Genomic DNA, 24,678 nt, shown 5'->3' on the forward strand with positions numbered 1-24,678 from the left:
ACCGGACCTGAGGCTTCTTCTTGCTTTAAACTGCAGAAATGATTAAAGGCCAGTTTCACAAATGTCGGTTAACTGCCAACCAGAGTTGAGTCAACTCCCTGCCTTTGTCTATCGTGTTATCTAAGAAGAGACGGAGAATCAATCAACCTTCGGTTAACAGCTAACCGACGTTTGTGAAACTGGCCCCAAGGCCCGGCTTCTCCAACGTCGCTTAACTTGAAGCTTAGCTTAATTCGTTCTCTACCTCTTTCTGACTGTTACTTTAGAGAGAGAGAGAGAGAGAGAAACGCAAATTAAACTGAGATTAAAGTTAAGCGACGTTTGGTGAAACCAGGCCTCGAGTGCTTTCGTTAGAATTTACGTTGACCTTTCATCGAGATAAGTAGATGACGGACTAGCGCCAATTTATTCTCCATCGGCCACCCTAGTCTCAAAATTCCCGAGCACACGGGACGTCTACAAATTAACGGTCGGAAAAGACGTCGCGCTCGTCCCAACCGGATTTCTCAGGACTGCGCTCTTCCGTCCTGTTAATTCGCTCGCCCTCGGACCTCGCCTCTCGTACTTTGTTTATCGCTCGAGTATGGAGATGACGCAGTCATCTCGTCAAGCGCCGCACGCGCTTGTACCGCCATTTGGAAAGCGCCCCGTATACACGATCCGCTAAGTAATTTAATCCCGCGTTTCCACCCGTCCTCTCGCCCTCCAAGATTCAATGCCGATACGACGCGGGGTGAGGGCGGGGTGTCGCACGAGGAACCTGATTACGCGGGATATGCGGGGGCACGACGCGACGAGTCGAGCGAGAGAGCCAAAGGCGTCGCGACGCCGCGGCAATGCCGTAAGAAGGTGATCGTTTCGGTCGAGTCGAGTCGGTACCTCGAGGAGGGTAGCGACACTTTCGAAATTAGAGCCTCGTCTCTTACGCGAGGCGGGGGAGAATTGGTTTTCAAATACTCGCTCGCGGGAATCGTGGCGCGTGAGGGAGAGAGGGAGAGAGAGAGAGGGTTTTCGTAACGTACTCTTACATACACATGCTTGCACTTCGCATTATTATCTACGCGCGAGAGCGCGGCAGAATGGAGAGGAATCGCGCGAATACGAAAGGATCCGTCCCCCTCCCGTTTCCTCCCCGTCCGCCGCCGCCGCCTCCTCGGCGCGGGACGTACGCCGTTGGATTCACGAGTACCCGAGCGCGTGTCCATGGAAACGAGTGGCCGAGTCCCGCCCCCGGGAGCCTCGCCGGGCCAACCCCGGCGACGGCGAGCGTCGCGACGCCGGCCAATGCGGGCGCCAGGCCGGCCTTGGATACACTCGGGAGTCGGGATTCAAGCGGCGCCCTTCCACGGAGGGTACGGGGCCGCCGTGGTACGCTAACTAGCGGGAGGGGCTGCCGATCATCTCACGCCGCGGGGAGGTTGAATCGCCCTGAATCGCGCCGCGCTCGACCGATACGCGCCCCGAGCCGAACGACGACAGGGTGAACGACGGCGAGGGACAGTGAGCGACGGACGGCGTAGCGCGCGATTTCATACTCGATCCGCGCTCGACGATCAATTCGCGATTTCGGGGGATGAGCTCGCTCGTCGTCTCGCGCGACGTCCGATCAGCCGACAAACCGAGCCGGGCCGAGCGAGCGCCGACACCCGCGGACGACGTATGACGGGAGAGGAGTGATCGGAGTTCCGAGAGTGAGAGATTCCCTCTTCGCGGGCCCCCCCCCCCCCTTCGTCGTCCCCCGAGACGTCGTGCGCGTAATCGTAAACACGCGCGCACGCGGTACCCGCGGATCCTCCGGCGAGGAAAGAGCCTGGGGCTCATCCCCCTTGAAGCAGGACCACCCCACCCCACCCCCGCGATCATCTCGACCAGAACGCCCGGGCGAGAATGTAATCCGCGGGGCATGCCACGCGTCGTAAGCCGCAGCAGCGTCGCGCCGAACGAGGAAAGATGCAGTCGACCTGCCAGCAGCAGCAAGCTCAGCCAGGCCAGAACGGCACCTCCGCCAGCAGGACGTCGTTCCTCATCGAGGATATCCTCAGCCGCGGCACCGTCACCCCGCACACCCATCATCACCAGCTGCACCACCAGCATCTCACGTCGACCTCCGGCCACGGGCAGCACCACCAGTACCAGCAGTTCGCCAGTCTTCTGCCCGGCTACCCCGCGGCGCCGCCCGCCGCGGCGGCCTTCTTCCTGGGGCCGCTCTTCGGCAGCGCCGGCATGGGGGTCGGCGTCGTGCCGGGGGTCGGCGAGCTGGCGGCCCTCAAGCACTGCCGACGGCGGAAGGCCCGGACCGTGAGTCAACTTCCTCGATTCTTCCCCCCCCGGACCGGCAGTCGACGAATCGCAGTCCGTGAATAACGTCCTTTGCCCTCACAAACTGTAAAGACCGAATCAGACTAGCAGTTGTTGACTCGGATTCAATTAGCGATTGACGATTGTTCTTCAGCCAATGAGAGCAAAGCAGCCTACGATTTAATCGGCTCTCAAGTTTAGTATCCTTTACTCTAATTGGTGAAATTTCAATCTAATCTCAATCTCAATCCGTAGTCTGATACGGGCTTTAGGCTGATGGCAGAAAACGATCCGTAAACACTTAAGGTTTCGTCGAACGTTGCTTAACATTAATTGGTTTAATTCACGTTTGTCTCTTTCTAAAGTAACAGTTAGAAAGAAACAAAGAATTAATTAAGCTAAGCTTAAAGTTAAACGACGTTGGTGAAAGCAGGCCTAAGACGTTCTTAGTCGTAGACGTGAGGCAAAGCAGAGGAAAACTTACGTCGTGAAAGTCTATATATGTATACGACTTAAGTTTTTACTGCCTTGCCTTAGCCGCAGTCTACAATAGGTGATGCAAGTCCTAAGCTCTAAGAAATTGGTCAATTTCTTAGGACTTAGGGTTTAAATCGCCTATTGTAGACTAGGGCTCTCATCTACGATTAAGACAAACTTAGGCATTTACGGATCGTTCTTTAAAGGATTGTCTACAATAGATGAAGTAAGCCTGGCGTAAGAAGTAAGAGTAGGAGTAAAGAAATGAATCACTCGCATTTCTTACTCCTACTTCAGCTCTGACGCTTACTCGTGCTATAAATATTTAAAAAAGTTATGCCTGTACTTTAGCTTTTACACTGATAAGTAAGTGCCTATCTACAATAGATGTTAAGCCTTAAGAAATTGACTAATCACAGTTGCGTATTCCACTCATACTTGACCATGATTCAATTTCTTAAGGCTTAGGGCTTAAATCATCTATTGTAGACTGGGACTAAAGGTTTTCTTACTTCTTGCTGCTTACTTCCAATGTAGACGGTCCTTTACGGCGTCTACACTGAGATCTTCAAGACGTAAGATTAAAGAAAGTGACCAATCGCAGTCGATTATTCTCCTCACATTCGATTGTGATAGGTCACTTTCTTAAATCTCACGTCTTAAGAATCTCATTGTAGACGCTGCATTTACCATCAACCTAAGTCTTAAGCCGTAAGAAATTGACCGATCGAAAGCGAGAAGAATAATCGCCTGTGATTAGTCAATTTCTTAAGGCTTGGGGATTAAATCACCTATTGTAGACTGGAATTCCTTACGGCTTAAAGCTTACACCTTACTTAAAGCAAGATTGGACCGGGGGTAATGAAATTGCACACGACGTTAAATAAGTATCCGTTAGGGACGGACTGTAAAGACTGTTGCGAAAAATTATCTCAGCCAGGATGCAAAGCTGGACCTCCCTACTTAAACGTTTCTGAAATTGTTCACCTCTCCGACTGCTTATTATACATCGACTGATCTCTTTCGCAAGGTTGTACCTCGATTTTTCGCAATTTCCGTTTTTTCCAACTGTTTACTTTAGAAAGAGGCAAACGTGAATTAAACTTCAGCGACGTTTGGTGAAACCGGGCCTAAGCAGAAAAACCGCGGAAATGACGAAGAAATCGAGATACGACCTTGCGAAAGAGATGAGTCAATTTTATCTCTCTCGCGCAACTGTAGGAGACAAGAGTCTGCTTCCTTACGGCTTCAGGTATTCAGCGACCAGCAGCTGGCAGGTTTGGAAGCGAGGTTCGAGGTGCAGAGATACCTGAGCACGCCCGAGAGGGTAGAGCTGGCAGCGGCGTTACACCTGTCCGAGACTCAGGTGAAAACGTGGTTCCAAAACCGACGGATGAAGCACAAGAAGCAGCTGAGGAAGCTCAACACCAGCGGCAACGGCAATTCCAGTTCGGGCCAGCAATCGATATCCGTCACGTCGCCCGCTGGTGAGTCGCGTCCATTTCGATCTTCTGCACGCTGAGACCGAGCCGATCGTCGGTCGCTTTTGCCCTCGACGGAAGGAACAACGTAGATCGCGGCGGACCGCGAGCCGTGGTCCACGCATTTTAACTTATTCTATCAATGGACGCAAAACGTAAGACGCCAAGCCGCAACGCAAGAAATCGACCGATCGCGGTCAAATATGAGAAGAATGACCGGACTGTCACTGGCCGATTTCTTGCGTTGCGGCTTAGCGTCTTGCGTTTCGCGTCCATTGTTGAATAAGCTCTGCGGCGCGCCCCGTCCAACGATGCTGCTTGAAAGACATCGCGATCCACGGTATCTACGGAATTTCGCATCGTGCGGCCTCCGCAGCGCGTAACTTAATTACCGGCAAATTAAATGCGCGTATCGACTTTTCGATAAACAGCTGCGAGCAGTATTCCCGCACCGCGAGTCAATTAACTTGGATTAATGGATAATGACGTCGTGTCCTAGATAAGCGCCGACTCATGAATGGCCGCGCGCCGATACGCGTTTTGGAAAAAAAAATAATAAAATGCGCGTGCACGCCGCGTATCGTCGCTACGTCTACGCGTCGGATCGCCGCGGCGAATCCGGAAGTGGAACCGCGCCGAGGCATTCAAACTCCTCGGGGGTAGCGCGTAGACGTCGCAATGGCGCGCGCGTGCTCGGTTCAATTAAGTAAAATAGGTAGCTACGGGGATACGCGTATGAAAAGGCTAAACAAGCGGCGTATCGCGAGCCGATACGACAGACCGGAACTAATCGGCCATAGTTATCGGTTAATCTGGCCGGAGCGACGAGCGGAGGAGGCGCGGGACGGCGCGTTATAACGTCGGTTGTCGTTAAATACTTCCCTGTTGTCACGCTAATGGGCGATATCTGTATAATGCAACCAAAATACCGCTGACAATAAATTACGCAAGTTCGGCGTAACTAGCCAGACCGTAACCGTGGTTACGTTGCGAGGAACTATAATCATTAACGGTATCTGCGTAATGGTTGCATTCCGTCGTAGATACACATATTACCATAATCGCTCGCCGGTGACGTCGCGTTTACAGATGCGCGTTACATCAGTTTCCCGGGGGAAAACTCGCCGCGGTGGCGTGTCGTTGCCTCCGGCCAATTTACGTATTGTTTTCCGCTTTCGATGACACGCTGCACCGCACGTTAATTGTCCAAGGCCCAGTTTCACCAACGTCACTTGACTCTAATCGTGGTTTCATTCATTGTTTGTCCCTTTTCGAGGGAACTGGTGGAAAGGGACGATGGATGAATTAAGCTAAGCTCAAAGTTAAGCGACGTTGGTGCAATCGGGTCTAAGAGAGAAGAATTCGCCGCGGTGTCGTTACTTCGAGCAATTTACATGTATTTTTCGTTTTTGATTACGCGCTTTATTGTGTTAATTTCTTAGGAGAAAGTTCGCCGATACAGTCGTCTCGAGTTTACGTATTATTTTCTGTTTTCAATAACATGGAATGTATTGCATTAATTTTCTAAAAGAAAATTCGACACAATGGTGTCATTGTTTCAAACGACTTACGCGTCTGTTTTCGATAACACGGAAAGCGTTGTATTAATTTCTTTATAGAAGAAAATTCACCGCGGTTATTGCCTCAAGCGATTTATATATAGTTTCCATTTTTTATAACACTGCATACGCTATATTAATTTCTTAGGAGAAAATTCGCCGCGCTATTATTTCCGCAAACAGTTTGCATAATATTTTTTATTTTTAATAACGTCAGGCGTATTATCCCAGGGAGCGTCACTGCGCATAGAACGTGCTTTTATTGCGCGTTTTATTGCATTGGTTTCAAAACAACATTCATTGTGTACTCAAAATGCGCGTATTTAACATGTTTGCGCATATTTGAGAGATACAATTTTTTTTATAATACTCTACATTTATACATGCTTATGCATGAAAAATTATGCACAGGCGGTTAATGGTACAGTTTTTTGGAATGTACTGCCACAATATACATTAAAAGCGCATTTAATGCAGGACAAATACGCGCACTAAATGCGAATTTAAATGTATATTTGAAGCACATTACACGCGCATTGGCGCTCCTTGGGATACTAATTTCTAAGACGACAATTCGCTGCGGTGGTGTCGTTGCCTCGAGCAATTTACATGTTGTTCTATTTTCGATAACGTGGAAAACGTTATGTTAATTTACTGGAAGAAAATTCGCCGAGATTGCATCGTTATTTCAAACAATTTACATGTATTTTCCGTTTTTCATAATGTGGCGCGCATTACATCAACTTTCTTAGAAGGAAATTCCGGACGGTGGTGTCGCTGCCTCGGGCGATTTACGTGTTCTTTTCCGTTTTCGAAAACGTAGAAAATGTTACGTTAATTTCGTAAAAAAAATTTGAGGCGATGGTGTCGTCGCTTCGAGCGATTTACGTGACACTTTCGACAAAGTATCGCGTTAATTTCCTGAAAGAAAACTGACCGCGGTGTCGTTATGCCCCGAGGGATTTACATTGTTAGTTATTTTTCCCTCTTCGATAACTCGGCGCGAGTTTTTCCTCGCGGACACGCTCGCCAGGTCACCCCGGTATTCATGGCGCACGAATATAAAAGCGATCGTTTAACGAGACGACGGGAAGACATTTCGAGAGCGATTTAAATAGTTTGGCCCATGGCGTTCGCATCCTATATACCAAGTTGTTCGTCTCGGTAGACAAGATGGCTTCGTTCGGTAGGAAGGGCTAACCGAGTTACATAGACGTCTCCTTGGTAGCAACCAAGAAGGAGGTATCAAGAGGAGGGTGAGCAGGGTGGAGGGCACACAGAAGACGCGACCGCCTCGGCGTCTTTAGACTCGAGGCGAGCTACGTAAGGAACTCCGGCGGGGAGAGACTCGTTCCCTCCTTCGATGCGCCTCTCTTTCGCCGTCTCGTTCCGACTCCCGCTTACACCCGTCTCTCGGCGAGAGAATTGCTCAATTACCCGCTAAGTGCTCGGTCAGACCTATATTCTCGATTGTGCTCGCCGCTGAGGGCTATCGTAGGCCGTGCCGCGGCGCGGCGCGTGCCGCGCATCCGACTTTTATTCAAATATCACCGCGTTCGGGAGACAGGTGCCTACCTCTCTCTCCTCACCCGAGCGGAAGATACAATTACGGAGGTACTCGCGGCTAATACGAGCGTCGGGAGATTCACCGCGAGCGAAACTAAAAAGATCCTAACGACGTTCCGCTCTCGCGGGCGCTTGGGAAATCGCTGTCGCCGCGACAGTCAATGCTAATCGACGACTATTTGCTGATGTTGACAGAACGTCCCGTAGACTTTTCGCTGAGCGGCGGACGCGAGTCGCGCGCGAGCAGCGACGCGCCCGCGGACTCCGACGACGAGGACGACGACGAGATCGACGTGCTGGGCGACGAGACGCCGTCGCCGGGCGCGACGCCGACGGCGACGCCGACCCCGACGACGCCGACGCCGGCGCCGACGTCCACGCCGACCCCGACGCCGACCTTGACGTCGACGTCGACGGTCGCGAGCCCGACGTCGGCGCGAAGCGGCACCCTGCCACCTCTGTCCAGACGCGGCACGCCGCCGAGGATTCTCCACCCGACGATCCACCCGCACCCGCACTCGCATCCGCACTCGCATCCGCACTCTCACCCGCATCCGCACGCGATCGGCCTGCACCATCAGCCGCAGCACGGCCAGCATTCCGCCCAGCGCCAGCATCGCTGAGACGCGCCACGACGTGGTTTGGGAGTCATCGCTCGTCCTTTATCAGAATCACGGCAACTACGCGTAGAGAGGAGAGGGATAATCTTCGTCCGTAGAGTACCGGCCACCCCCGTTCGGTGTCCCGCGACGACCGGACGTACCCAGCAGGTTCACCCAGGCTAGAGCTCGCCGCGTAACGGAGAACACGGAACACGGCAAGGGATTCGTCCTCGCCCCGAGGGATCGAGAGGAGAGAGGCCAAAGTCTTCGCGCAGTCCTTAAAGCGGTATTTACGTGTCACTGAAATCATTCACGCTGTTCGAGAAAGCAGAACGGTACCGTCGCTGGATGTTCCCGCTTGCGTAACGTAATAAAGAAAAAAAAAAAAGAAGCGAAACGAAGGAAATGAAGTTTTGTGCCGGTTCCGAAATCTCTACTTTTTATAGCGAAATACGGTAAAATAAATACGGTATCTGGTCTGTTGTTACTTTTTATAGTCAAGTGTGTAAAAATAGGCCGTGGTTTTCGTTGAGGAATTAAACTGTCATGCTCTGACGCGATGTGTACACTTGTTTCTCCTCGATTTGTCTTTTCCCAGGCTTCTGAAATTCTTGGTCGCATGGCACATTTTTGGGAAAGAGAGAGGGATAAATTGATAGACAGATAAAAAGAGAGAGAGAGAGAGAGAAACTCGGCGAATTTTTGGTACCGGAAGAACTTGGGACGTAGTCTGCCGAGGGCAACGTTTTCCGGGCCGCATTGTGCATCGACATTGACATTTAATTGCGTCGTGGGTCGCGGCGGACGATGATCGAGTCTCTTCACGCGATCATATCGCTAATGGCCGGCGCGACATTTCGGTGCCGTAGACATTTTCGCGATAGTTAACGAGGCGTCGAATCGAGGGTCGCGAGAGCCGCTTCGTTAACGCGTTGACTGCCGTTATTAGTAATCAGGGCTATTGAAATTTTTTAAAACGTTCATAAAAAATGCGTAAAAAAATTGAATATAAAATTTTGGACGTCGCCCGCAGCTAGGTGAGGTGGTGAAGTAGAAAGCGCGCGATTCGGAACCCAGCGAGAAATGATGTCGCATCGACATCGATCGGCGAATCATTTCTCGCTGGAAACACTACTCGTGAGGATTATTAGGCTACGGATGATGCTTGATGCGAATTCGTCCTTTTAAATCCTCTTAACAACGAGAGAAAGAGGAGACCGCTTTGAGGCACTTGAATCGCAGCTTTATGGCGAATTCGATTGCTTGCAGCAGTGCGGACTGACACGTTATTATCGTCAAAGAATGCTTTGTTCTACAATAAATACGCACGTATAATCTGATTTTAACCTTCAACAAAGCTCCTTGGCACTGATGGATCAATTCGCAATTGTATGGGTCGAACATGGCTATTTGTCTAGCAACCTGAAACAAAACTCGTAACGTCATTAATCGCTCCCGGAGCGATTAATCCTGGTCCAGTCGAAAACGCTATAAGACAGCCATAAACATAAGAGTTGACTCTGAACAAGCCTTGGTTCGCACTCGCAACAGCGCGCGCTAGCGCAAGCAACCGATTTCGCTAACAGGCTCGTTTGATCGTCGCATGATATTCTGTTGTTACGCGAATGATGGAAATTCCGCGACCAGCGCGGATAAGACATGCAAAACTGACCGACACGTCGCGGCCCGTGATTGCGACAATCGGGCGATTACGCGAGACGATCGTGTAGCGCCGTTTTTGCTACCTGTTGCGGCGACATTAGATCGGCAAGATCGGCAAGTGGCTGTTAAGAAAAGAGACGATATTGCAACGGACGATAGAGATTTTCCAACGAGCGCGCGTGTCACGGGCGGCGAGGCGCCTGCGGGGCACGTCGTGCTTCCAGTTGGGGTGAATCCTAATACCCAGATAATGGGAAGTAATTGCGAGGGATCAGAGCGAGCGAAGCTACTCTGTCGGCTGTCGGGTTCGGGGGCAGCGGGATGCGTGCGGAGAGAGAGAGAGAGGGAGAGAGAGAGAGAGGAGAGAGGGTGGCGCCACGCTTCCATCCCTCCGTCCCTTCCCTCGCCCCTCCTTCCCTACTTTCCCTTCTCGCTGTCGATTCGCGGGGGTGGAGAAAGAGGACGAAGAGAGGATCGTAATCGTGTTATCGGGACGAAATCACGGGGTACATTCTCGGATACACATCGGATAGATGGATACGCGCGTCGCGACCGTGCGCGAGACCAATCCGCGCGAGATTTACTTCCGGTGAAAGATATCGGGGGCAGGTGAGAGGTAGAGGGGGCGAGTTTGTGTATCGACGTCGCGCTTCGCGCGGGGCGTTTTTGGTTTCTCGAAGACGGCGAATTCCACTTTCGGAATCTCTCTCGGCGTTTCTTTCTCCGCGCGAACGACGCGTCGGAGGTAACTCTCTGGCGAACAAAACGTCGCGCGCGCGGGGTGGCGAGAGGGGAGGAAGCTTGGCCTTTGATGGCGCGGGGGAGATAACGCCGGCGTTGTTCGGCGGCAGAGACGCGCCGGGACCGGCCAGGTAAGCTGGTAAACTAAATGAGATCACGGGGCCATTTATGACGTTTATTAAATTCCGTTAAGACGCCTATTATTACGGTACGTAAATAAAGGGGGAGATTTCGCGCCCCTCGCCGAGGGAGACGGAGCGGAATGCGGCGAAAATAATGAAATAAAGGACAATGAAGTGGCAGGTACAATGGCCAATAGGGCATAGAACGAGAGCGAGGACGGGAGCAAGGCGCCGGCGGGCGGCTCTCCCCCGCCTCTCTCTCTCTCTGTCCCTCTCGCGCGCTGGAAGGGGTGTTGCAACAAGGGGTTACAGAGCGCGCTTTAGTTCGGCGGGCTAAATGCAGTGGGCGTGTTCCCATTACTTTCATTATTTTCAGTCGCCGGGCTTCGGCGGGTATCGATGCCCGAATGTAACCCGTAGGTCGCCCCGCGCGACGCGTCAAAACGCGCGGCCGGCGAAAGGTGGGCGACCTGCGATCCTCGCCCCGAGTCCAGGCGAATCCGCCAACGGCGCCGGCAGACTCGCCAAGATTCGTATCGGCCGGAGATCAATTTAATCCGCCGGAGACGGGGGGGAAAAAAGGGGGTGGGAGGGGCGAATATTGGGCCCCGAGGAGCGGAGTAGAGGACGCGAGGGTGAACCGTTAGCCTAACAAGCTGTCAAGACGTCGCCGCGTGTCAATCCGCGGCTCTCCAACGATCCCCGAAATAAAGCCGCCCGACGGCCCTCGGCCGACGGTCTGCGCGCGACGAGCCCGCGGAGAGTTTTTCAGCCGTATAACGCGCCTCTCCCCTTTCTCCCTCCGCGCAAAAATTCCCGCTCGACCCGTGCGGGAGATCGCACGGCGAGAGGACGCGGAAGACACACGTGACACGCGAGGCTCGGCTCGGATACTCGCCGCGGAGACAACGGCGTTACTGCCCACGTGCCGTTTAACTCGATCACAGCGGCAATCTGGCCTCGTTTCAACCTCCGGTTACTACGACGCTTCCGCTAACAAATAACATTGTCGTCGACCCTGCGGGGGCGTTCTGATTCGATTTGCGCACCGTGAAAGCGCGCCCGGGGAAGGAGCGACGGTGGCGAGCGGCGGCGCGGACGCGAGGAGTGACACGCGGCGAGGATGAAAGGCCCGTCGAAAATGTTACCGCGCGCACACGTCGTCCCTCGGCGCGCTCCTAATCAGTAATTTCGAGAGGCGCGATTGTTTAAAAGCCGCGCTACCTCGCGCGAATTACGCGCGACGCTCTCCGCTCTCCCGTCTCTCTATCCTTCGGTACTCGGCGAGATCCCTATCTGCGCGGCGTGTTTAAAAATAATTGCCGAGGTAGATCCGGCGATAGTCACGGAGTCGCCCTCACCTCGGCGCTTCCTGGCCTCTCGAGTGGCCCTCGTTCTACGACATAAAGGCGAGTCCGCGCCCCCGCAGTGCTCCTTGGCGAGGGCACACGCGGCCTCTTCCGCCGCCGGTCGAGTGGCACCCCACCTTTCATCCACTCTATCACGGCGTTTAAAGAAGTAAAGACTAAAGGTCCTCTATACGTGTCGAGTGAGCTCGCCTCAAGACCGCTCGAAGGCAGTCGAGGCTGCTCGTCGCTCGACGAGGGGCGCGGAGCGTCCGGTTTGTCGCGCGAAATTAAAAAGGAAACATTATTAATACACTCCGCGCACAATCGTCGCAACATGCTCAGGTCCGGTTTCACCAAACGTCGCTTAACTTTAATCTTATAGTTTTAGTCGCGTTTGTTTCTTTCTAAGGTAACAGTTGGAAAGAGACAAACTGTCTAAAATTTTTTTATTAATGGAACCCAACTCTTTTGGAGTGAGATTTCACTTGAAGAAATAATGAAAATACTGCCAGTCCGACTGGAGTGTAATTGCACTTTTTGAAAGAGTGCTATCCCTGATGGGAAAATGTCTCAAATATTGTGTAATAATTGCATCACCAAAAGGAGGAAATTTCACAATGATTCGCCAAAACGCAGTGGTTTTATAGGAATAAAAATTTCTAAACGGTATTTGCCTAAAAAGTGATAATCTCAATTTAGGTGGTAAATCATGCACAATTGTTTCAACGTTTAGAAGCCCTCAGGCTTCAGGGAATTTCTAAGTGCGTTTAATGCGCGCAGCAAAACCGCCCCGTGTATCTTTGTTCGAGCCGACGATCTCGGGGACCCTCAAATTATCGTATCTCAATAATAACTGGTTCTAAACGGTCTCTCTCTAAAGGAACAGTTCGGAGACAGAGGATGAATTAAACTAGGATCAAAGTTAAACCGACGAGAACCGATCAAATTCCGAGTCGACAGTTGCCTTTGAGTTACACAATAAAAGTATTATTTTACGTTTTTAGTTTGCGCGTCCTACGGGATATTGCGATGCAAAGTCCGAATGCGCAAATTTGCGGATTTAAGGAACGTCGTCACCGTTTGCACTTTTCGCTTTTTAATAATTACCAACGGTGGGAGCGCGGAGGGAGACGAGGTAACTCGCGATCCTAAGAAACACGTCCCGTGTGCCTCCGATGTTTACAGCATTTATATTTATTTCACGTACAACTTGCATATATTATAATTATAATCGACAAACAGTAGTCTCTCATAACGGAAACAATTATTATTAAATGCGATTATAACTAAAGGGGGGAGGGGGGGGGGGCAAAGATGCGCCCAGCCGGACGAGGCGCGAGCCTCCTACACTCAAAAACAAGATTACTATATGTCTATATATATTAGCCTTTGAATATTACAGAATTAGTCTTTGTGTGTATTGTTGTATAGGGAACTCTTTACTTTCTATATACGGCTCTCAGTATTGTTTCGCATCATCTCTTTCTCTCTCTCGTGCCCTCAATGAGGATCTCTACCGACTATTTCGCGAGAGACTCGCGGGAATCTCAGCTTATTAAAAATACACATCGCTCGCGGATGTATTATTATTGCGCGTTATATTGTGCACAAGTATTCGTCATTAGGTACCTCGTTTGTAAGGGGTTTTCAGGCATTGTCTATACACCTCTCTCTTTCTCTCTCTCTCTCTCTCTCTTTCGTTAGGCCATTACCATTCGGATAGAAGCATCCAAGCGCGCGCAAGCGCGACTATTGAGTCACTTATGTGTTTTATCATTAACAGACATTAATCGTAAACTTGCACTACGCGTGCCTGAACGCTGCTCACGGGTTTCCACGACAGAGATACACGATAGAGATGTCCGAGCCGGGATATGGGAAGAGGGGCGGGGGGCACGCGAACAATTGCGGGGGAGCACGGTAACAATTCGCGATCGGTATCAATGAAATTCTTGGCTACGAGCCGACGAAGGGGGAAAAAATTAACATTGAAAACACTTTAACGTTTAAAAAAAAAACAGTCACGTGTTTGATACGAAAGCCACGGTCTCGAGTCCTCGCTACGCATGCAAGAATTCAAACGTCATCGCTAATTACTAATCATCCTAATTAAATGCCTTGAGAATTTGCGAGAGTAATGTCGAAACGTAGGTTTCGCGACTCTACGGAGTATTAAATTGCGATTTGTTCGTCACGTCCGCGGACGCAAGTACGACCGAAATCGTATCCAACAATTAGCGTCGACAATTAGTCCCAGTCTTGTTAAACGGTTCTCAAACCGTACTTAAAGAAAGAGCTCAGCTTGCTGCGCCTTTGAAAAAGACAACATGATAAAAAAAAAGAACATTTCGCGAACAAATCGTCCCCTTTTTCCAGAGAAGCCCGATTAAAAGTCGCTGAAAAGAAAAATAATAAAATGAGATAAAAGAAAGCTACAAACGTAAAATTAATCTTAGCGCGACGTATTTGTACAACTTCGCTCGTAACAATAGTTGTGAGATGAGGCGAGGTAGCTAAGCAGAGCTGCTGCTTAGTGATCGAAATGTAATAAAACGCGAGGCCAATGCGCGCGATACGCACTTAGGATAAGCACTTACTTAAGATAGCGAGAACCATTAGTGATCCGATAGTAATCTTGATTTTAAGCAAGCCTTCCGTCGACAAGCGCATTGTTATAGAAATCAATATGTTACACACATATTAACTAACCGAAAGAATTAACGTGTTTCCAAAAGGATATATCTGTGGGTGTCGTCATTATGGACCAGTCCATAACGCGAGAGTAACATTGGCGCGCGAGTGAAACGCCCGGTTTAACGTCGCGAGCGAGCTCGCCTAGACTTCCTCCCGGCGAACTCGCAATTTAGTTAAACTTTATGTATGTACCAGAAATTTTTCGCTCGCGAGAGGAAAACATTTGTCTGAATTTCCGGTCAAGTTCAACAATCCCGCTGTAAAGGGACGACCGGTTTTCACACGGCTCGTAAGAGAATCTCTCTGAAAAAATATTTCAAGACGTGCGGGTTAATTTTTGCAAGAGATTTTTACCTACGGCGTAAAAGCAACAGGTGAACTCGACGTCTCGCGCGACATTGCGAGAACCTGCACGAAATATCGTTGACTCTGGTACATACAACAAAGCAGCTGAAATGTTACATGCGCGCGTTTCTTTTTTTTTTGCTAGCATAACAGTACAAAGAATATGAGTAAATATAAAAATCAAATAATATTAATAATGATAATAATAATTACAAAGAGAATCGTTATTAAAGCTTCTAACAATAAAAATGAATACCTTCCTTCGAGTTCGTAATAAATTAATAATGAGCTTTAAAAGCGTTCGCACAATTCAGCTAACAATGGCGATTGACGATGCGAAGATGAGTCATGGATCGCGCAACTCGTTTTATCTCATCCCCGTCGTAATTCACCTTCATTATCAGCCGCGATATGGCCGCGGCGTCGGTGAGATTCAAGTGAAAGCGGTTCAGTGGATCTAGCAGAAGAGCGTTTGGCAGAATTGCATAAACAATATGTCATCGAATGCGGAAACGGCGCTCGCATTCGCGAGTAGTACAAATAAGCCCAAGTTAGCGTACATACCTGGGATATCGAATATAAATTCAATAAAAATATACAAGCCGTAAAGTTATGTGATTTAAGATAACGCATATTCTTCTATTATTACCGTTCAGATATAATAGTAACGTTCGCTCGACGTCCCGCCATCCTAATTAGTTGCCCTGTACTCGAAAACAAAGCGCGGACGTGGCGTTAAGAACGAGGTTGCGGAATTTGGTCATAAGGTTGATTAACTCGACAGCCGCCCTACAATTTGCACTTGTTCTAAGATGCAGGTAGATAATGGATAATCGCATTAACGCGTTAACTGCTCAAGAACTTATTTATACTACTTATTTATACTAGAGAACGGTGCTCGTTCCCCTTCCTTCCTTGTCTTACGAAGACCGGATTTCATCAATGAAGAGAAGGCCTCGAGGCCCGCTGTTTCAGCCTGGTCAGTAACGCCTGCTCGCCGTCGTCCTCGGTCTTGGACGAGACCCCGCGGAAACTCTCCGACCGATACTTATCCCTCAAGAACGTCCTTCTCTCCTCTTTGTACTTTTCGATTCTTTCTCTACACTGCGGGTCCCCCAGATCTAGGCCGCCGAGATTTCTCAGTTGGATCTTGTCGGAGACGCTCGTGCCGGAGCTGCTGCCGACGTTGGGCGTCGAGCAGTGCTGCGCGTCCTCGGACGTTGGCTTTACCGACAACGAGATGTCTCCCGTCATTCGATTGAACTTGGCCTCGTCCAGGGAGCGGCTCAGCGCCGCCCGAGTCGCCCTCGCGTGACGCGCCCGCAGGCAAGGTGGCAAGTGCTGCGACGACTCCTCGGACTTGCCCCGCGCGCAGTCCAGCTCCTGCCTCATCTTGCTCTCTCTGACGATCTCTCTGCCGATCTCAGAGTCGAAGCTCCTTCGCTCCCTGATCGTCTCGCCTTCGTATTTTCTTCTCACGGGCGCGGACGCGTCTCCTACCGCGCCACCGGACAATCTTTGTAGAGCTAGCTCCTGCAGGATCGCCGCGGTGTCCCGCGGTGGAAGAACCACCGTGTCGTCGATGTTCGAGGCGCTCGTGAACGTGCCCGACGTCTGTTCCATCAGCTCGGACGCCCCTTCTGGCGCGTGCGCCACCTCGCAAGGCTCGGCCGCGTTCTCCGAGGGAATTCTCACCTCGATATTGCTCCGTATCTGATTAGCTTGCAGGCTGGCGCACTTGTGACCCTCGTCGCCACGTTTGGAAGCGCATTTACGTATTTGTTGCGTGTTGCTCTGCTGCTTCTGCGAATTATTGTATCCGAAACTTTGGCACTTCTTGGACAGTCCGTTCGTACAGTGGTCGTTGTCACGCTCGTCCCGCGTGACGCTCGTCTCCTGATCGCCCTCGGGTTTACTCGAGAATCGCGGGTGATTCGTGGCGTGTAAAGTGCGCGTCGTGCAATCTCGCTGCTGCGCGCCCGTGTCCCTCGACAGACGGCGATAGTTCTCAAGGGTCTCCATCTGCCGGAACAGCTCCTTATCGTCGCGTATCTCGTTCCGATTTGTACCAAATACGTTCGCGTTGTCCGCCTCGATGTAACACGCGCGAACCTGTTGCTGCTGCTCCCTCGCGTTCGACTCCTGGCCCGAGTCCACATCCGTCGTGCACGAATATCGATTGCCGTTCTCCCGGTCGCGCAGCCGAGAATGGGCGTCGTTCGCGAGACTGTCCTCGTTCACGAGACCGAAACCCGCCTGCGAATCGGCCTCTTCCCGTTTCTGCCCGTGACTCGCGTACTTCTTCGCCTCGGTGACGTCGAGCATCATCTCCTCACTTTCCCGCATCAATATTCGACTCCCCGTCGAATTGTCGATCCCCATGCGGAACACCGCCGCGGTCGAGGGCATAGTGAGTTCCAACAATGTTCCGGGAATGTTCTCCGACGCCGGATTCGCGTCGCTCTCCACAAAGGAGTCATTGGGACTAGTAGACTCGCTGATCGGCGTCGCAAAGGAATTAGCTGCCGTTCCTCCGACGATCACCCAGTCGCCAGAGTCGTTGTTGCTGCTGGTCGCGCGCGGATTTTCCGCACTGGTGAACACCTTGTCGGAGCTGTCGCAGATTACGAATCCGGATTCCTGTAGCTCCTGCAGAGTCTGCTCGCACGACATGGGGGAATCGAGATCGGTCGTATTGGATGGCAACCTCGGCAAGTCGGCCACGGCAGTAAGATTGCCCGGCGGATCGGTGGACTCGTCATGTTCCTTTACTGTCTCTTCTTTCTCTTTGTACGATTTAGACGAAATCTCTATAGAATGCAAACTCAGTCCACCTGTCACGTCCTTGCAGGCAACTCCGCTAGTCGCAGCTCCCTCGCACGAGACGGACAATCTGTTACACGGTGTCATCTCCGCATCGCTGAAAACCGAAGCGATCGCGCTCGACTGAGTCGCGACGTGACTCTCGGTACGCGAAAGTGACGTGGTCGAGTTTCGGTCGCGCAATTCCGCGCGCCCGTCGTAAGTTATGATCCTCTCGCACGGCTCCAATCTCTTATCACGGCTTTCTAAATTTACAGACAACCTATGGCTAGGATCCGACGACTTTTCAGAAGACGACGCACTGGTCTCCTTCAACTTGCTCGCGCTTCCGTCGCGCTCATCGCCAATCTCTAACGGCAAAGTGAAACTTCGAAAACTTATTCTGGGGCTGTTAGCCGGTACCGGCGACGTGGAGTGAGACGTGCCCTGCAACGTAGCGGGCGTTAACGGCGTGGAGGCCTCCGACAACAACGGTAGATAGCCTGGCGTCTGTAACGGAGACGGTGTGTCGATACTGTGAATATCCGCGTTCGTCGACACCATGACCTGAAAGATTTGACAGATTAGACGTGCACGTGGAAAAATGACTCGAGACTAATTCACGTTAATCACCTGATCGGGGCTTTGGCTGTCTATGAAACGCAACTCGACGTCGCAGTGCAACCTTTCCTCCAAGCGAGATCGTTTCCTCTTGGATCCGCCGCTCGCGGCGGCACACTGATTTCCTTCGGTTCTCTGCCGACGCGGTGACGCTTCTACCGACGCCACTCCGCCACCTTCCTCCTCCGAGAGCATCCTCATCTCCCGCTCCTCGAGATCGAAATTAAGTTGTATCTCCGAGAGATCCAACGGCGAGGATGCGTTAGGCGCGTCGGCCAAGTGATCGAAGTAAGAGTCGTGCGAGACGGATCGACTGTGACCGCAGGTTCTGATGGGAGGCGGTCCTCCCAAGAGGGGACCCAATCCATCCTCGCCGTCCAAACTGTCGGCGCTCTTGACGGGTCTCAGCCGTCGCAAGGAGTTCAAGGAACTCGGCACTGTCTCCGCCTGAGGTGGCGTGCCAATTTGCCTCGTTTTCCCGACGGCGCCCCTACCGAACAGCGCCCTCCAATTGAGCGAGGGCGATCGTTTCGAGCCATTCCGCTTGCGCGGCAGCTCTATGACGGTGTGGTAGCGCAGAGGCAGGCCGGCCGGACCCGCCCCTACCTCTATATAGTCAGGCTCGCCTCTCAGGCTTCTGTTACGCGCCTCCTCCAGAGTGAGCAATCGCGCGGACGTGGTAATCGCCAAGGACTTTGGCCTGCCGACAGGTCCGTCCCCGAATATGAGCTCCGCGTAGCAGACTAGAAACTCGGTCACGACTGCCTGGACCCCGACACCCTGAAGCGCCGCCACGCCACCCACCTCCAGCTCCTTGCACCTCAAGAGATTCGGCGCCCACACGATGGCCACGTTGCGCGGGGTCATACCCGTTTCCGTGCCGCGCGCGGCTACCCGCACCAAGTGACGCATCAGATACTCCAGTGTCCTGCGTTGGATAGAGGATTTGACTGAATCGCTGCGACGGGACAGAAGGTAAAAAATGTAACTGTAAAATGCTACCTGTAGTGCGGTGGCGGTAACTTTCTAACCGCGTCTCTCATACGTCTCAGTCTCTCGGCGTCGCTGCCAGCTTGCACCGCGTTGACGAAAGTGGAGTAAAGTTGATACGTGCACAACGGATTCGGCAGCTCACGAAAGTACATCTTCAATAACGACGCTACGGAGTGGATATCTTGCAGAATACTCTCATCGGAATGCAACGCTGGTACCCTATCCTCGTCGAAGGCGTTCCGCAATTTCTGTATGTTGGACGTAACGCCACTGAGGCGATATATACCGTCGACTAGACCGTGTTTCTCTATGAATTCCGCGCAGCACGTCAAAACGGTGGGCACTGCGAAACGAGCATCTCGTTTGCAAAGCGAAATCTCCTTCGTCTACCTTCCTCTTGTACAGCTTATATGCGTCAATTATTAAACGACAGTACGCCAGAAATAAAACTCACCGTCTTGGCCAGAGTTTAGCAGATGTTCTCCCAAGTCGCAGCCGAACACGCGCTCTCGCAGTATACCCGATTGTTTCAGTCTCCTTCTAGAGGGCCGGTTCAGTATGAAGGATCTAAAAAAGGCGATCAACTTGCCGTGCTTACGGAGCACGGGCTTAACCGGTAACCTCGACCTGACCGTCGTCGAAACAGTCAGGTGACGCGGCACCTTGTCCCCGATCACGGCGACGCACTCGGCCGGGAAAAACCCAACCGCGAATCCGTGCTTCCCGCGCCACCAGGTACTTTCCCCCGGAGGAGGCATGTCTATAACGGATATCATGTCGCCCACCTGTTTGTCGACATAAATCATTTTCGATAAGCCAGATCGCGCGAGTTCTCGCGGTAGAAAGGCTTTGCAGGCTCGCCAACCGCGCTCTGCGCCGCGAAGGCGTTTCCGCGGGGATTATTACCTGAAAAGAGATCTCGTCCTGGGCCTGAGCGGTGTAGGGTCTCACGGCGTACGCCGCGGCGACGGCTGGAGTATTGATGGGGCAGGAATCCGACTCCGGTACCAGGATCCGCCTGCCCCTGTTGTCGAGCTGCAGCCAATTCAGCACCGGGCCGCAGTTTAGGCCTTCGTGATTCAGCTGCGAGAACCGGCTCAAGTAATCCTTGAGTATATCACAGGCATTTTTTGGCCGAACATCTGGAAGCTTCGTTAGGGAGGAAAACTTTCTGTCGAATATGCAGCGGTGCAGCTGCTTGTCGAACATGACGAAGTTGTCGTAGGACCTCTGCAACGTCCAGCACGCGTCCCCGGATGTTATTCGCACGGCGTAGCTCTCAGAGTCGTTGGAGCCCTCGTTGACGGACACCTGAAAGCCGAGCCGTGTCTCTCAGTCAAGGATCTGCCCGGCGCGTACTCGCGCACGCGTGTTTTACGTACCTCTAGAGTACCGAGCTCGACGTGCTCGTAGTGAAAGTGGGCGCACTCGTCGAGCTTCGGGAAGCGCGCGATGCTGCTCATGTTGCTGCCGGAACTGACGGGCGTGCCGAAGTCGTCCGTCCGATTACCGCCCAGGCCCTGCAAGTTCATTCAACGAGATAAGCAAAAGTGAATTCCCTCGGGAGATTTTTGCAAATCAAACTCGCGTAAGAGGCTCGACATTCTCGTGGAGTGTCGAGCCCAGTCTGCAATAAGTTGCTAGACGTAGGGGCAACAAGTTGGACGAGAGAAGCGGCTATTAATCGCCAACGTCTGATTGACGATTAATAGCCAACTCGGTTGCTCGCGCTAGCGCGCACCGAGTGCGCGCTAAGGCTTGTTTGCAGTCAATTCTTATATTTGACAATCATCTTAAATACTCCCTGAAATATTTCGCAACCAGTAAAATGATCTGTACAGCATCCATGCGGACCGTGTTTTTGGCTAAATACTCTTTGAACGTGTACTTAGGACAAAGTTACGCTATAAAAACTGACTATAAACTGGCCTCAGTGTGCAGCACTCAGTGCTCGCACTAGCGCGCGAGCAATCGAATTCGCTACAAGATTCAAGTTAATCGTGCAACCTTAGGCCCGGCTTCACCAAACGTCGCTTAACTTTAATCTCAGTTCAATTCACGTTTGTCTCTTTCCGCAGTAACATTTGGAAAGAGGCAAAGGGCGTACTAAGCCGAGCTTAAAGTTAAACAACGTTGGGTGAAACCGGGCCTACGGGCTAAGGTTCCACGAACGTCGGTTGACTGTTGACCAGAGATTTCGTCGACTCCCTATCCTTCTCTATCTTATTATCGAAGAAGAAGGAGAGAGAATCGATTGTCCATCAGTGAACCGTCTGGAAAACCGGGCCGAACGGCTCGTTGCGGAACGGAGCGATTATGCGGATTGAACCTTCGCCTGGGACTCGATGTCGGTGAGCCGGTGGGCGCGGGGTCTCTCCTGCGTCGGCGGCCCGGGCATCTTTTGCAGCCTCTCCGTGGACGAGGACGAGGAGGACGAGGATCCAGGCCTTTGACCGGACTTGCCACGCGCCAGGGTGACGGCGGGTCTTCACGTTCCCCTCGATCGGGCCATCGCTCCCTGTTCGCAGTTTCTCTGCACAGATACAACGCGGAACTTGAGCGTCGTCCCCGGGGAGTCGCGCCAGACGCCGAACGTCTTGTTCGCGTCTCTCTCTCTCGGGAAAACGATCGCCCACTGACGTCTCGCTCTACCTCGGTGCCGTTCGCTCGGGGGCTTTAATAATTAAATGCAATAAGCGGACGGCCCGCCTCGTGCGAAAATCGATAGAAATTCGAGTGGCCTCGTGCCGCGCAATTATCGACCGACGTTTCCTTCCCGTGAGCGATCGTTTCGCGACGGGAACGATCGCTCTCGGAGGGGGAGATCCGGCCGCGACGCTTTTTTTCGCTCGGCGGCTCGCCATATGCGCCGCACGTCGCGCGTTATCCAGCCGACGGCGGGCGAAACTAAAAGCGTAAGCCGCGACTAAGTGAAAAGAAAAAGAAGAGGAGGAGGAGGAAGAAAAACAGAGTAGTTCGTCCCTTCTTAGCTGTAGCTCCCTCTCGGACGGTGTTGCGCGAAGCGGGTTCTTACCGCGAGGATAAACATGACGGGTGAATTCGCTCAGCGCCCCGTCGCTCCGGCTGACAGTCGTCGGGACGCGTCGTCGGTCACCAGGAGGCACGGACGCGAGTCGCGTCGGGGCGTTTCGGCTCGATCGAGCGCGGGCAGCGGCGCGCGGGGGCCGCCGGCGCGCTTAACGAGGCGAGTCTATTATCTAAGGCGCGCGGAAGTGCCAATAACCCGAAGGCGGCGGCGGCGGCGGCGGCGGCTCCGTTTCGGACTGCGGACGGGGAGGGTCGGCACGCGCGACGTCGCGCCGCGCGCCGAGATTTTTCCCCCCGACACCGCGGGCGGCGGGGAACAACAAAGTAGCGGATTCACGCACGCGACTCGCGAGCGCGAGCGAGGGGGGACCGACGTGTATATTTACATCGCGAGAGCGCACCGCGACGTTGAACGGCGGGAGGGGAAGGATCGCGGGTGCACGGGGACGGACGGAAAGAGCGAGCGAGCGAGAAGGAAGGGTTGATATCGGACCTTTCCGCACCGGCGAAATCAGGAAGACTGCGAACAGCTGTGGGTCTCCGCAGTTTCTCCCCCTCTCCCGCCCCTCCCGCTCGCACGACGCTGCGTGGTCCGAATCCTCGCACGGGGGATATAACGGCGCTATTATGTCACGAGCGGCCTCTCCTTCTCTCTCTCTCTCGTCCAGCGGGACGTCCAACGCCTCGTCACGCGCACTCGGGCGCGGGTAAAACTCTGGAGGGGGGGGGGGGAGGGAGGGACGGACGGGTCGCGCGATGCGACGCTACGAACGGGGCCGCGCGCTCGCTCTCATTCCCGCATCCTCTCGCTCTCGGTGTCCCGCTCTCCGGTGACTCCGGTGCGTACGTACACGCCGGCGCGCACTCAAAGCGACAGAGAGAGAGAGAGAGAGAAGAAAAAAAAGAGACAGACGTACCTGTCGTTGCTCCCGTTTATGAGAACCCCTGGTGGTCAGCCGGAGAGGACGGTACGCGCTCCCGCGCCGTGTCTGTAGCCTCCATTCGCCTCCGTTTACGTCCGAGCGCCGCGGCGGCGGCGGCGGCGGCGGCAGCGACGGCGACGTTGACGTCGAGGCTGGTGCACACGCGAGCCGAGTCCGACGCGACGGCGGTCTCGTTGCCACGTTCCCACTCCGCATCACCGCCCGCCGCCGTCGACGACGAGGCGCGAGAGCACGAGCGTTGCCGGGGCGGCCGCGAAGCTAACCCCACCGTCGGGATCCCAGCCTCGCGACGATCAAAGACGCGCTTCGGCTCTCTCGACGCGCTGCCCACCCGCCCGCCACCACCACCACCCGCCGACCCACCTATCCGCCACTACTCCCGCGACCTAACCTAACCCAGCTCGGTTAACCTAGCTTGCTGCGGCGGCGCGCGGCGCAGGCGCAGGCCGCGCAGAGCCGCCAACGTTCAGCGAGCGAGGCGGATCCACTTCGCTCCACCGATTACGAGGGGGGGGAGTCAATTCTGCATCTGACAATACGCGCCTCTACAAACGTCTCCAAGTGTTCCTCGATCTCCTCCTTCTGCTTTTTCCGAGGAGTACTTGGCAACATTTGAAGAGACAGCTTGTCCGCAGCCTTGTCTCCTTCGGGGAATAGCGGCTGGAAAGAGACAAAGCTTTGAACTTCTAGCATTTTCACCGTAGCGCAAGATACAGAATTGACCCCGCGAGATGCGTGCACAGTTTACGCACATAAGACAAGCAAAATTCGCGCGCAAGAATCGTTTATGTCTGAGCGGCAACTTTTCTTTCGTTTAGCACAGCGAGATAAGATTGTTGCTCGACAGATCACGTACCGAGTGAATTCATCTCGGCCGGGTCTCGGCCAGCGTTCAAGGCTCAAGTTGAATTCATCCCGGGTTCTCGTCCCTCTCGTCCACCGTTGCCTGCGTCCGTCTCCTCCGTCTCCTCTGACTGTCGCAGGATCGACGACAGATCGACGACAATTTGGCCGAGAGCGCGGCTCGCGCGTCAGACGAGTTGACCGACCGCGTAAGTTCGAAGCAACGATCTCGAAATTGCGCGCTCACGGAGTGAATCACGATATCGCCCAGCGCGTTGCTCAGCGCGCGACAGGACCTGGAATCCCTGTCCGAATCGCCGCGGCGGCCGCGGCTATCTTCGATTCCTCGACTCATACCTGCTTCGTTCTCACGTACGCGGCCGCGGATCAAGGGGACTGCACGTAAATTAAAAGCCGCTGATGGCGGGCTCGATCGGTGTCGATAAGATAGGAGACGGAATTATCGACACTTTAAGTTCCAAGTTCTACCATAGATGTCACCTCAGACTTCGTGTTCGCGATGCAAGAGCT

At 53.0% G+C, this 24,678-nt stretch overlaps 2 protein-coding genes across 2 annotated transcripts; one reads left to right on the forward strand and one right to left on the reverse strand.

Moving 5' to 3' along the window:
- Positions 1-1,950: 1,950 nt before the first annotated feature.
- Positions 1,951-10,680, forward strand: LOC105567330 (homeobox protein DLX-3-like). The gene is made up of 3 exons (XM_012022118.1): positions 1,951-2,298; positions 4,028-4,262; positions 7,577-10,680. The coding sequence occupies exons 1-3, from the start codon at positions 1,951-1,953 to the stop codon at positions 8,002-8,004; spliced, it is 1,011 nt and encodes a 336-aa protein (XP_011877508.1). The 3' UTR covers positions 8,005-10,680.
- A 2,350-nt stretch (positions 10,681-13,030) lies between these two features.
- On the reverse strand, positions 13,031-23,588 carry LOC105567331 (GTPase-activating protein CdGAPr). The gene is made up of 8 exons (XM_012022119.1): positions 23,278-23,588; positions 21,642-21,845; positions 20,695-20,832; positions 20,219-20,623; positions 19,767-20,097; positions 19,322-19,655; positions 18,332-19,247; positions 13,031-18,265 (listed from the first exon to the last, which is right to left on the reverse strand). The coding sequence occupies exons 2-8, from the start codon at positions 21,708-21,710 to the stop codon at positions 15,836-15,838; spliced, it is 4,623 nt and encodes a 1,540-aa protein (XP_011877509.1). The 5' UTR covers positions 21,711-21,845; positions 23,278-23,588; the 3' UTR covers positions 13,031-15,835.
- Between the last annotated feature and the right edge of the window lie 1,090 nt (positions 23,589-24,678).

The sequence above is a fragment of the Vollenhovia emeryi genome, unplaced genomic scaffold, assembly GCF_000949405.1.
Source record: "Vollenhovia emeryi isolate VEMERY1.0 unplaced genomic scaffold, V.emery_V1.0 DF939138.1, whole genome shotgun sequence".
NCBI lineage: Eukaryota > Metazoa > Arthropoda > Insecta > Hymenoptera > Formicidae > Vollenhovia > Vollenhovia emeryi.

Coding starts and splice junctions, on each gene's coding strand:
- LOC105567331 (XM_012022119.1), bottom strand. CDS start 21,710: ATGCCCGGGCCGCCGACGCAGGAGAGACCCCGCGCCCACCGGCTCACC. Junction 20,833..21,641: donor ACATCGAGTCCCAGGCGAAG/GTTCAATCCGCA, acceptor ATGAACTTGCAG/GGCCTGGGCGGTAATCGGAC. Junction 20,098..20,218: donor AGGACGAGATCTCTTTTCAG/GTAATAATCCCC, acceptor GTCGACAAACAG/GTGGGCGACATGATATCCGT.
- LOC105567330 (XM_012022118.1), top strand. CDS start 1,951: ATGCAGTCGACCTGCCAGCAGCAGCAAGCTCAGCCAGGCCAGAACGGC. Junction 2,299..4,027: donor GACGGCGGAAGGCCCGGACC/GTGAGTCAACTT, acceptor TTACGGCTTCAG/GTATTCAGCGACCAGCAGCT. Junction 4,263..7,576: donor ATCCGTCACGTCGCCCGCTG/GTGAGTCGCGTC, acceptor TGATGTTGACAG/AACGTCCCGTAGACTTTTCG.